General features: G+C 52.7%; 1 protein-coding gene across 1 annotated transcript; it reads left to right on the top strand.

Annotated features, from left to right (window-relative positions):
- The first annotated feature begins 3675 nt into the window (after positions 1 to 3675).
- Positions 3676 to 11070, top strand: ARSI (arylsulfatase family member I). The gene is made up of 2 exons (XM_081233980.1): positions 3676 to 4519; positions 8847 to 11070. Exons 1-2 carry the CDS (start codon positions 4203 to 4205, stop codon positions 10249 to 10251), a joined length of 1722 nt encoding a protein of 573 aa, XP_081090106.1. The 5' UTR covers positions 3676 to 4202; the 3' UTR covers positions 10252 to 11070.
- The last annotated feature ends 897 nt before the right edge of the window (positions 11071 to 11967 follow it).

The raw sequence follows: 11967 nt of genomic DNA, 5'->3' as shown, positions 1-11967 counted from the left end.
TTTATGTTGATTCTTTTGTTTCTCCCTAATGTTTTCACTATGAAACTGTATTACTATAAAACAGGCAGGTGCCTCATGCCACCTTCTCATGTATTCCCTCTGAGCTGCTTCCAATATTCTTGGGCTGGCAAATGAAATCATTAGCCTTATAAGAATTGTGTATGAAGTAAGAGTCAGTACGCTTGGAGTGAGGAAGGCCTGAGGAGCTCTACTGTAAGTTAAGGGATTGAACTCTGTGACATTTTTGTCTGTCCAGAGGCCTTCTATGTTTTCTTGTAGCTCCTTGATTTGGTCCAGCATAGACAAATTGACTTCCAGAGGATGACAACATGCATGATCTGTACATAAGATCTTTGCCAAGGTCAATTAAGTCAGAAGGAAATAATAACTGTACTAAGATAATTTTACTTCAAAGACGGCCAAACATAACATATTCAGCTACACACCTACACAAGTACACACACACCTACGCACACACAGCCCCCTACACAAATACACACACACATACCACACACAGCAATGAAAGACAAAGGCACAAAAAAGACTCACCTGTGTTTCACTTTTATATCTCTGTGTCCTAAAAAAATTTTCTGGGAATAAATAATTAGAATCATAACATTTTCAAGTTGGAAAGAACTTTCAAAGTCCTTTAGCTTTGCTCCACATTTTAGTTCAGGAATCTCTCCTATTACCTCCTGGACAGATGGGCACTTTTTCCCCTTCTTGCATAGTTCCAGTAATGAGGAACTCAGTGCTTTTTGAAGTCTGATTTCATCAATGGAAATCTCCAACAGCAAGTACCAACACCACATCCCTGCCACATCTGACCTGCATTTCGTGTGCACGTGTTAGGCTTCTAGTAGGGTTTTAATGTAGGTGTCCTTTGGGGTTTATGGCGTATGTGTGCACCTATGGGAATGGGGGGATAGAACTTCCCTGTGGATATTCCTGCTGTCAATCATCTTGGATCCTGAGATAGAAACTTCAAAGGCTGGTTTAGCTGGAGAAGGGACTTCTGTTTCTCTGAGCCTTACTTCTTGGGTCTGAACTTAAGACATCTTGGAGTTCTTGAGATCTACCTGGATGGGGTAGGGCTGATGGACATTGTCCCAGGGAAGAGGACAGGTAGGCATACGGTAGAGAACACAAAGGGAAGATGAGTGAGCCACATTCTGAAAGTGCCATGACCTGGATTCACATTACTCTGTGTGTTTATTTCCCCCTTTGTCATCCCTGAGCCTTTGGAAATGTCTGGCTTCAATGTTGCACCCTGGCCCAGTTTTGTAATGGCATTAAAGGAAGAGTTGAGGGTCAGAGTTTATTTCCCTAGAACATTAGAAGGGGGGGATGGAGCCCTTTGAAGCCACTGTGGGTTTCAGTGATTACTGAGGGACTCTTGAAAGAAATGTGAATATTGGGGAACAAGAGTCCACCCACTCTTCTCCACATGGTGATTCACCCATCACTGCCATCCTTTTATTAAGCAAGCTGCCAGATTTTCTACACAAGTAATCCCTTAAATTGGCCTGAAATCTGTTTCCCAGTAACTTTCACCCACAGGACTCAGTCTTTTCTCTCAGAAGTACAGAGAACAATCATAACCACTGACATTCATCAAGTGCTTACTATGTGCTGGGCATTTACCGAGCACTGTGTTGTATCTCATTTATATTATCACCCCATTTTACAGATGAAGAAATTGAGGCCGAGGGAGGCAAAATAATTTGGCCAAGGCCTGACCTCAAATAAGTGCCAGGATCTGAACTCAAGCAGTCTGATATCAGAGCCCACGGTCTTGAACTCTCAGAAATTCTGCTTGTCTTGTCCCTGTGGCAGCTCCACAGAGGTCTACAGCCCATGGGCTGGCCTCCCTGGATCTATTTCTTCAAGTCTGAATCCCCACCCCAACCCCCTTGCTGTTTCTCCTTGTGCCATTTCTCAGGAGGAACCTGGTCAGTTCCTCCTGACCAAGGTCTGGGACAGACAATGCAAAGAGTACAAAACCCAAGTCCATCTGACCTCCTGTGACCTGTCCCACTTTGACACCCTGGACAGCCTCAGCCTGAAGCCTCCGGAAGCACCATTTTAGCTGCATTCCCCTCAGGAGGCTGTATTTTTCCTGTCCATCCTCAACATTTCTTCTGCCAGAACAACAGGCTCAGTTTTCCCTTCTGATAAATCTGGTCATCCTAAATATGGGGCTTTGAGCAAACAGGAGTGGCCAGCCCCACGCAGCCCTCATTTCGAAATGCAGATTCACTTGGGCTGCTATTTTGGAGGTCTGGTTTCTTTCCCCACACACAGTGTGGTTTTAAAGAAAAGGGAAGGGAACACGGCAGAATATTGGCAGGGGAAAGATGCTGGGAGAGAAGACCCACCTGGGAAGTCTTTGTGTTTCAAAGTTCCCAAAACACGGGTTCTTGGAGAAGCTCTGTGAAAAAGAGGGTCCTCAGTCACATAAAATTGGGAAATACAGTTTTAGCAACCCCTACTTTTGGAGGTAAGCATATTAAAGATTGAAGTTCCGGAGTAAAAAAGCCTAACTAGTTTTGTTTAATTCAGTTTTCCCACTAAATAATACAGCCTCGTTAAAATCTGGAAAACAATGATGCAGAGTGGAAGTTGCAAACAGGTGCCCGATGGCCTAAAATATTCCTCAGATAGGTTTGATTTGGCCTGTACAGGGCTTCAACTTACTTTAAATTAGTTACTAGCTCTTAACAACTGGAATATTTCTCATAATAATCTGGATTTGGGTGTTCTCGGAAAATCAGAAGATCTGGAAACACCGGTCCACATTCTTGCATGACAACAGTCAGCTGGACACAAGGCTGAGGTCTTTTGCTCCATGCAGCCCCTGCCTTCCTCGGCCAACACAGTGGCCTCTCTGCTTTACTCATTTGTGATACTTGCCTGGCCCAGGAGTTCCCCAACCTTGCTTTCCCTGCTGTGGAGATTTCCCTGGGTGAGTGTTGGCCTGGGCGACCTCTGAGGCCCATTCATCTATTCATCCCTGCAATACGTACTGATCGAGCTTCTGGAGCCTGTGGAGAACGAGATGTATACAACAGCTTCTGTCCTCGGGATTCTAGGGCTGCCAGTCTAAGATTCAAGCTGTCAATTGAAGAATGAGGAGGGGGAGGGGTTGGGGAGAGAGGTAAGCCCCCGGCAAGGCCAGAATCTATTTCTGGTGCTTGCCAAAGTCGGTGCTTGCCAAAGTCGTCCCTACTCTCCATTGCTGTCTCTACTGCCACTCAGCCAGCCGCTGTTAGCCTCAACAGGGAAGAAGCCACCAACTCTCTCGTGATTTAGACGAGTTCCCGGCCATCTCAGGGCCTCAGTTTCACCAGCTGTAGAATGACCGGCTTGGCATAGAAAATTATGCGCCTCCCTTCCAGGACTGGCACTCAGAGAAGCTAAGACTCCATGATCGAGGAATGTCCGACCGGGCCATTCCAGAGCTGTTTCATCGAATTCCGAGCAGCCCCCTCCCTCCTTTCCCCAGTCTGGGCCAGGGCGGAGGCTGGAGCCAGAGGGCCCAGCCGTCCCGGGCTTCCCGCCCGGGGGCGGAGCCGCCGCTGGACGCCCCGCCCCTCTACCTGGGGCTCGGCCCCGGCAGATGTTACAACTTTTTTGCATTCTCTCCCGCGGTGTCCCCCACAGACCCGCCCAGCCCGTGCTTCCTCCCCTTTCCTCGCTGGGGTCCTGCCCACCACCCTACGGAGCCGACAGTTCTCGGGTCTCCGGGCGGGGCGAGAGGCTGGGCCAGGGGCTGGAGGGTCGGGAGGAAGAGAAAGGGAAAGCAGAGGCGAGAGAAATTAGGAGACGGGAGAAATCGAGGGCTAGAAGGAAGAGGGGAGTCAGAGGATGGTGGAGAGAACTTTTTGGAAGCCGCCACACCAAGTCTCAGGCTGGCCTGGCTGAACTGGGGGAGAGGGAGCACGGGCGGCGCAGGGCTGGCGCTCAGGCAGCAGGAGACAGCTCAGCGCGGGCCTGACCTCCCCAGAGCGCCCCGCTGCGGCCGCGCAGGTCCGGCCTCAGAGTCCAGCCAGTCCCGGACTGGCCGCTGGGCCTCCCCTGGGGACGCTGAGCGCTCTCGCGGAGTCCGGGCGGGCTGGCCGGAGGGCGTGCGGGCCGTGCGCCCTGGGCGCGCGAGGCGGTGAGGCCCTGGGAGCCCTGCGCGCCGGGACGCACGGGCCGGCATGGCGATGCACGCCCTCACCGGCTTCTCTCTGGTCAGCCTGCTCAGCTTCGGCTACCTTTCCTGGGACTGGGCCAAGCCGAGCCTAGTGGCTGACGCGCCCGCGGAGGCCGGCGAGCAGCCCTTGGCTGCTCCACGCCAGCCTCCCCACATCATCTTCATCCTCACCGACGACCAGGGCTACCACGACGTGGGCTACCATGGCTCAGATATCGAAACCCCTACGTTGGACCGGCTGGCAGCCGAGGGTGTCAAGTTGGAGAATTATTATATCCAGCCCATCTGCACGCCTTCGCGGAGCCAACTTCTCACGGGAAGGTAGGCATGGCCCAAGCCACTGATGCTGGTGGTTCAAGCCCCAGATAAACCCAACTGTAGGTTTCACTTGTACCGACATTACCCCCACTGGGAAGCTCGGGCTCACAGCCAGTTCTGTCCCCAATTGGCTGTGATCATTAGTAAGTCCTTTGCCCTTTATGGGCCTCAGTTTCCCTACTCTACGCTGAATGGGTTGAATCATCTTTGGGGTCTTCTCCCTTTGATGTTCTAGGACATTCAAACTCCACACCATGTGAAGGAGACATCTGGTCATCTCTTTGTTAGAGGGACATGGCAGCCTCTGACACTTAGCTTTGAGTGCTGCTTCTATTTACACACCCTGAGACTCTGAGCAAATCACTTAACTCCTCCAAGCCTCAGTTTTCTTGTCCATAAAATGGGGTGAACAGTTTTAAATCTTGAAAAGGAGTGGTGAGGATGAAACCAGTTGCATATAGCCTGCTTGGCTATCAATAAATGGCAGCCTCTATGTCACTGGAGGGATTAGGGTCCCCAAATTGTTTGATGACAACATTGGGAGGAAGCCAAGGAGTTGATAGGTGGAGGAGAAAGACACACACAGGATGCAATGACCTGTGTAGCCTTAGGCTAGTCACTTCATTTCTCAAAGCTTCTGTTTTTTCATCTGCAAAATCCTCCCAAGTTGGCTGGGGGCCCCAAGGAGACGTGCTGCTTTCTCCATAAGGAGTTGTCCACAGGCAAGGTGGTAGGATTACAGGATTAAAAGAGCAGGGAAACAGGAGGCGTGTGTGTGTGTGTGTGTGTGTGTGTGTGTGTGTGTGTGTGTGTAGAAGGCAAAACGCTGGCCACTTAGGAGAAAATCCTTTGGCACGGCTGAAGCTAATCCTTGGATGGGGCATGCTTTCTCCCAAGTTCTACCCAAAAGCCACTAGTGTGATCTCAGAAACCAGAGCAATAGTCTCCCTGTTTCCTGGATGGGAGAAGCTGAGGCACAGAATCAGGCAGGGCCAAACTCGATGCCTGTGCCAAACTTCGGGGTCTGTAGGAGAGAGGACTGAGAGGCCAGGTGCTTTAGAGGGGCCCTGGAGCTGGGAGTCAAAAGGGATGCCTTTTATTTCTTCCATCTGCTGCTCAGCATTGAGCTCTAGGAACTGGGAAAGAGAACAGGAAAGAGGAAGGGACACCAGTGTTAAGTGTTGAGGGATGGGGGCTGATGGTAAAGACCAAGTGTTGACCAACCTCCAGAAGAGGGAGGAGGAATCTGCATTCCTGAGAGTTGTGCACATGTTTGCATTTCTCTCCGAGAGATGACTTTTGGTTTAAGCAGGGGAATGAACAGCATGCAGGGCAGCGTTCCAGCCCCCCCACAGCACTCCCCCCCCACACCCCCGCATCTGCAAAGTTAGCTGAGCGTGGCTGGGCAGCGTCTGCCCTCCGCCCCCTGCAGCTGGCTCCATCTGACTGATGCTGACTACTCTCATTAATGTTTGTTAGTGCGTCCAGTTGTGTTTGGTAAAGCCGGAGAGAGACAGTTTCCTGCATTACTCACTTGCAGACAGGCTGCGGTGACTTAGCTGGCCCACCCACTTTATGAACCAGTGTTCCATGGCGCCCAGCCCCTATGAAGAGAGGCTCGCTGTGACTCAGGGGCCTAGGGTACTTCCTGTATCAAATCTAATCGTTCATTAGCTTGACTGAGGTCTGCAGAGGCTACGTCACTGAGAGATTTTGAGCATGAGTCGCAGAGACCTGAGCTCAAGGCTCAGCTCCACTGCTTGCCAGCTGTCTGAACTTGGGCCCGTTGCTGCACTTTTGGGAGTCTCAGTTTTGTCACCTGTAGAATGGAGCTAATAGCAGTCTTCACTGTAGGTTTCTTATGCAAAGTAAGTGAAATAGTGTGTGCGGCATATAGTGTTAAAAATGGCAGTAGTGGGACTTCCCTGGTGGCGCAGTGGTTAAGAATCCGCCTGCCAGTGCAGGGGACATGGGTTCGAGCCCTGGTCTGGGAAGATTCCACAACTAAGCCCATGCACCACAACTACTGCACCTGCGCTTTAGAGCCCGCGAGCCACAACTACTGAGCCCGTGTGCCACAACTACTGCGGCCCTCCCACCTAGAGCCTGTGCTCCGCAACAAGAGAAGCCACTGTAATGAGAAGCCTGTGCACCTCAACGAAGAGTAGCCCCTGCTCGCCATAACTAGAGAAAGCCCATGTGCAGCAACGAAGACCCAACGCAGCCATAAATAAATAAATAAATAAACAAACAAATAAATAAATAAATGGCAGTAGTAGCTAATGATAGCTAACAACCAAAACAGCTTTTTTTTTTTTGCGGTCACTTTTGGAGAGGGACACAATTCAGCTCACCCCAGCAGTGAAGCAGCGGGGCCAACAGGCTCCAACTCTTTTTTTTTTTTAATTTATTTTATTATTTTATTTTTTGGCTGCGTTGGGTCTTCGTTGCTGTGCGCGGGCTTTCTCTGGTTGCAGCGATTGAGGGCTACTCTTCGTTGCAGTGCGCGGGCTTCTCATTGCAGTGGCTTCTCTTGTTGCGGAGCACAAGCTCTAGGTGCAGGGGCTTCAGTAGTTGTGGCGCGGGGTCTTCAGTAGTTGTGGCTCGCGGGCTCTAGAGCACAGGCTCAGTAGTTGTGGTGCACGGGCTTCATTGCCCCGCGGCATGTGGGATCTTCCTGGACCAGAGCTCGAACCCATGTCCCCTGCGTTGGCAGGCAGATTCTTAACCACTGTACCACCAGGGAAGCCCAGCAAAACAGCTTTAAGATAAGGAAGCCAAAACAGACAAACCCACCCCAGTGCCTGGCTTAAAGTTGTCGGGAATTTAGGTCTGAGCTTGACTTTGATGCCCGGGAGTGAGAAAAACGTGTGGGGTTCTGATACACGTGTGAAGTTCCAGGCTTCTTATTTAGTTTGGGACTTGTAAGACTTGAGTAAAGGCAAGACACCCTAAGCAGATCACATGGGTGCCTTGACCAGAGAAGGAATGGGATATGAATGAATAAACGAGGAATGCAGAGTTCTGCTAACCATTTGCTCCTGCCTCAGGGTGTTAGCCTGTGTGAGTGACCTGGATCTAGGGGCCACATAAACTTGTGGACAGACCCATGAGAACTGGTCTCATAAAATTTGGGAACTGGAAGGTTTTTAGAGGTGTCCCATTCCAACCAACTCACTCCTACACATGACAAACTGAGGCCTCGGTAGGGGAAAAGAAGTGGCAGCCTAGTTTGCCAGAAGGGGGTCTGTGCTTGAACTCTGATTGGATTTATGTTCAAGTCCTGGCTCTGCTCCTGACCACTGAGTGACCTTGGGCAAGGTCTTTCCCCTCCTCTGGACCTTAGTTTCTTTTTAACTTGAGGTGAATAAACTAGAAAATGACTTGGGTCCCTCTGGCTCTAAAATCCTTTGAGGGCCATTCTTCATTCATTCATTTTGTAATTGAGTGTCCTTGAAACATCACCTGAATGCTAGGAATACAAGGATGAGTAAGGGACAGTCTCATTAAATATCATCGGGCCCAAGAGCATGTACAGATGACTGAGTAGAATCCTATGGCCAAGTTGGACCAATGAAGATTTATACTAAATGCTGTGGGAACCCAGAAGCAAAAGTGACTCATTCTTTGAGTGAGAAACTGTGAGAAACTTTACAGTGAGGGTAGCATTTGGGCTGGGCGTTGAAGAGTGAATAGGAGTTTTCTTGGGAGTGTAAGACTTGCTCTAGGCCCCATGGCAAGTTAGTGGCTTAGAGTATAGGGACTCTGAAACCTGGAGTCAGACTGCTGGGGATACAAATCCCAACTCCAATTACTAATTGTGTGAATCACTGGACAAATGATTTAATTTACTGAGCCTCAGTTTTCTTATTTGGGAGATGGGAATAATAATAATGATAGGCACCCCCTAGGTTACGGTGAGGATTTAGTGAGATAATTCCTATAAAGGGCTTAGCACAATGCTGAGCATACAGCAAGTGCTTGGTGTCAGCTTTTATTATTGCTGTTGTTACGATTAGCCTGGGTTCAACTCTTCACTCCCCAACTTGCTAGCTGTGTGATACTGCACGGGTGGCTTAACCATTCTGAGGTTTATCCTCCTCATCTGTAAGATGACAATGATACCTGCTTCAGTTGATTTTGAGGATTTCATGAGATAATGCATTTGAAGTGCTTGGCACATTTGATAACACCTACTGGTTACTGTTACTTTGCTTACTGGTAGCACTTGGATCAGAGCCTACCTCAGGGTGAGTGTTGGGGGTTGGGTGGCCAGAGCAGTGGTTTCTGGCTCACTGGTGCCTTCTGTGTCCTCCCCTCTTCCCACCAGGTACCAGATCCACACAGGACTGCAGCATTCCATCATCCGCCCTCGGCAGCCCAACTGCCTGCCCCTGGACCAGGTAACACTGCCCCAGAAGCTGCAGGAGCTGGGTTACTCTACCCACATGGTGGGTAAGTGGCACCTGGGCTTCTACCGGAAGGAGTGCCTGCCCACCCGCCGGGGCTTTGACACCTTCCTAGGCTCGCTCACAGGCAACGTGGACTACTACACTTATGACAACTGCGACGGCCCGGGGGTGTGTGGCTTTGACCTGCACGAGGGTGAGAGTGTGGCCTGGGGGCTCAGCGGCCAGTACTCCACTCTGCTCTATGCCCAGCGTGTCAGCCACATCTTAGCCAGCCACAGCCCCCGGCAGCCCCTCTTCCTCTATGTGGCCTTCCAGGCGGTCCACACACCCCTGCAGTCCCCTCGCGAGTACCTGTACCGCTACCGCACCATGGGCAACGTGGCCCGGCGGAAGTATGCGGCCATGGTGACCTGCATGGATGAGGCCGTGCGCAATATCACCTGGGCCCTCAAGCGCTATGGTTTCTACGACAACAGTGTCATCATCTTCTCCAGTGACAATGGTGGCCAGACCTTCTCGGGGGGCAGCAACTGGCCGCTGCGAGGACGCAAGGGCACTTACTGGGAAGGGGGCGTACGGGGCCTGGGCTTCGTCCACAGCCCCCTGCTCAAGCGAAAGCGATGGACAAGCCGGGCACTGGTGCACATCACTGACTGGTACCCGACCCTGGTGAGTCTGGCGGGTGGTACCACCTCGGCGGCCAATGGGCTGGACGGCTATGACGTGTGGTCAGCCATCAGCGAGGGCCGGGCCTCGCCTCGCACGGAGATCCTGCACAACATTGACCCACTCTACAACCACGCCCGGCATGGCTCCCTGGAGGGTGGCTTCGGCATCTGGAACACTGCTGTGCAGGCCGCCATCCGCGTGGGCGAGTGGAAGCTGCTGACGGGAGACCCGGGCTATGGCGATTGGATCCCACCCCAGACACTGGCTGCCTTCCCTGGTAGCTGGTGGAACCTGGAGCGGATGGCCAGCGCCCGCCAGGCTGTGTGGCTCTTCAACATCAGTGCTGACCCCTACGAACGGGAGGACCTCGCTGGCCAGCGGCCGGATGTGGTCCGAGCCCTGCTGGCCCGCTTGGTGGACTATAATCGCACAGCCATCCCTGTGCGCTACCCGGCTGAGAATCCCCGAGCCCATCCTGACTTTAATGGGGGTGCTTGGGGGCCTTGGGCCAGTGATGAGGAAGAAGATGAAGAAGAGGAGGAAGGCAGGGCTCGAAGCCTTTCCCGAGGGCACCGTAAGAAAAAATGCAAGATTTGCAAGCTGCGATCCTTTTTCCGTAAACTCAACACCAGACTAATGTCCCACCGGATCTGATGGGGGGAGGTGAGGTCCTTCCCCACACAAGCCTGGCCCTGGTCCTCACCAGCGAGGGACCCCAGGTCAAGTCCTCATCTCCAGGGAAATGGAGGGCGTAGAGCCCCTCAGTTGAAGGGTGGGGAACTTGGTTTAGGAGTCGGGAGAGAATAAACGAGACTGGGATCCCTGGGTCCCAGTCACACCTCTCCGTTGACTTGCTCTGTGACCTCGAGTGACCTGCATGAGCTCTCTGGGCCTCACATTCCTCATCTGGAGAATGAGCTCTAATAGCTTTGTCCCTCTGTGGTGTGGACCTAGTGCCTGGGGCTGTGGTGGAGTTCCCATCAACTTTGTCACCTCCTAGCTCACTCACTTAAGGCCTTGTTCTTGAACCTTGGACCTCTGTGGTACTTCTTGGGTGAGGGACCACCTGGAGGCAGCTCCAGGCCTGGACCCCAGCCAAGGCGTGGTGATGTGGCCACTCTCTGAAGGGATTCCCTGAGTGTTGAGGTTGGAGGTGCAGGGACCCGGGGGTGACCTTCCTGGATCTTCATGTGGCCCGGGCTAGTCCTGGGAACAGACTAGTGGTGGTGAGCTCCTCTTCCTGGGAGGGAAGGGGAGGACTGGGCATGGCTATTAGCTCCTGCAGGATCAAGCTGTGAAAAGAGCCATGCACCAATAATCAGGACGTCTGGGTTCTCCTCTGACCTTCGGCCCAGTCCTTTACCCCTGGGCCTCGATTTCCCCACCTGCAATGGGAGTGCTAGCCCTGGCTCTGCCTACCTCACAGGCCTGTAGAGGACTGGCCAAGGTAATGGTTGTAGAGGAATCCGTGAACTTGATTAAAGCGCGGTAACACAGAAGCGAGGGCTGCAGTGCGGTTGCGAGCTCATGTGGGTGTGTGCATGTGCGTCCTGGGCCAGGCGTGAGCTCACTGTTGGTCCAGGGAATGGGAGAGGAGGTGGGTGCCCTGGGCAGGGGCAGAATGTATGGGACGTGGACACAGAGCCACTGTGGGGCCTCGGCAAATCTCAGGCCCGCTCCGGGCCTCGCTGTCCCTGTGTACAGTGGACAAGCTGAGAGCCCTCCCTCTAGGCATCCTGGGTGCCCCTAGGTGTGTGAGTGTTGGGGGACACGGGCTGGGAGGTGGGGAGAAGAGGCATGGGGGTCTTGGGGCTCACTGGCTGTGTAGCGGGCCTCTATCCGCACACTGCGTTCTGCATATCTCCCTTCAGCTTCCAGTCGGTGCAGTGTGTGTAGGCGAAAGCCCTGCTGTGAATTTTGAAAATAGTTATTTTTGTCTCTGGCAAAGGAGGCCTGTTAGGACTCGTCAGCATGTGGATGAGCAGGACGGGTGGGGTGGGTGCGGTGCAGTGAGGGGGCTTCAAGAAGTGGTTACAGAGCTGCATCCCTACTGCAGAGGTTGCTGAGCCCAGGAGGGAGGGGCTGGCCTGGGGCTGCGTGGTGGAGGTGACCATCCATGTCCTGGGGCCCTTCCTCCCAGCCCTGCTCTCTTTACCTCTTATGGCCTCCCCCCAACTGGAACCCTTCTCTGTCTCCAGGATGTTGATGCCTGGGTCATGATGGGGCAGGGGCAGGACCAGCTGGGGCCTCTGGGTTCCGGCCACCCCCAGTTCTTCTGCCTGCTCTGGGGGGAAACTCTGGAGTCCCAGGTCTGGCATACCCCAGGGATGGGTTATCCATGGTCTGCCCACGACCCAAGAGATTCCAGCT

This window comes from Mesoplodon bidens (genome assembly GCF_964165515.1).
Source record: "Mesoplodon bidens genome assembly, chromosome: 4".
In the NCBI taxonomy this organism is placed as follows: domain Eukaryota; kingdom Metazoa; phylum Chordata; class Mammalia; order Artiodactyla; family Ziphiidae; genus Mesoplodon; species Mesoplodon bidens.
The sequence above is the reverse complement of the archived record's forward strand: the minus strand, read 5'-3'. Positions and strand labels throughout refer to the sequence as shown.

Bases quoted from the DNA above. Each gene is read 5' to 3' on its own strand.
- ARSI (XM_081233980.1), top strand. From the start codon at position 4,203: ATGGCGATGCACGCCCTCACCGGCTTCTCTCTGGTCAGCCTGCTCAGC. The intron at 4,520-8,846 runs GTAGGCATGGCC...TCTTCCCACCAG, and splicing joins AGCCAACTTCTCACGGGAAG to GTACCAGATCCACACAGGAC.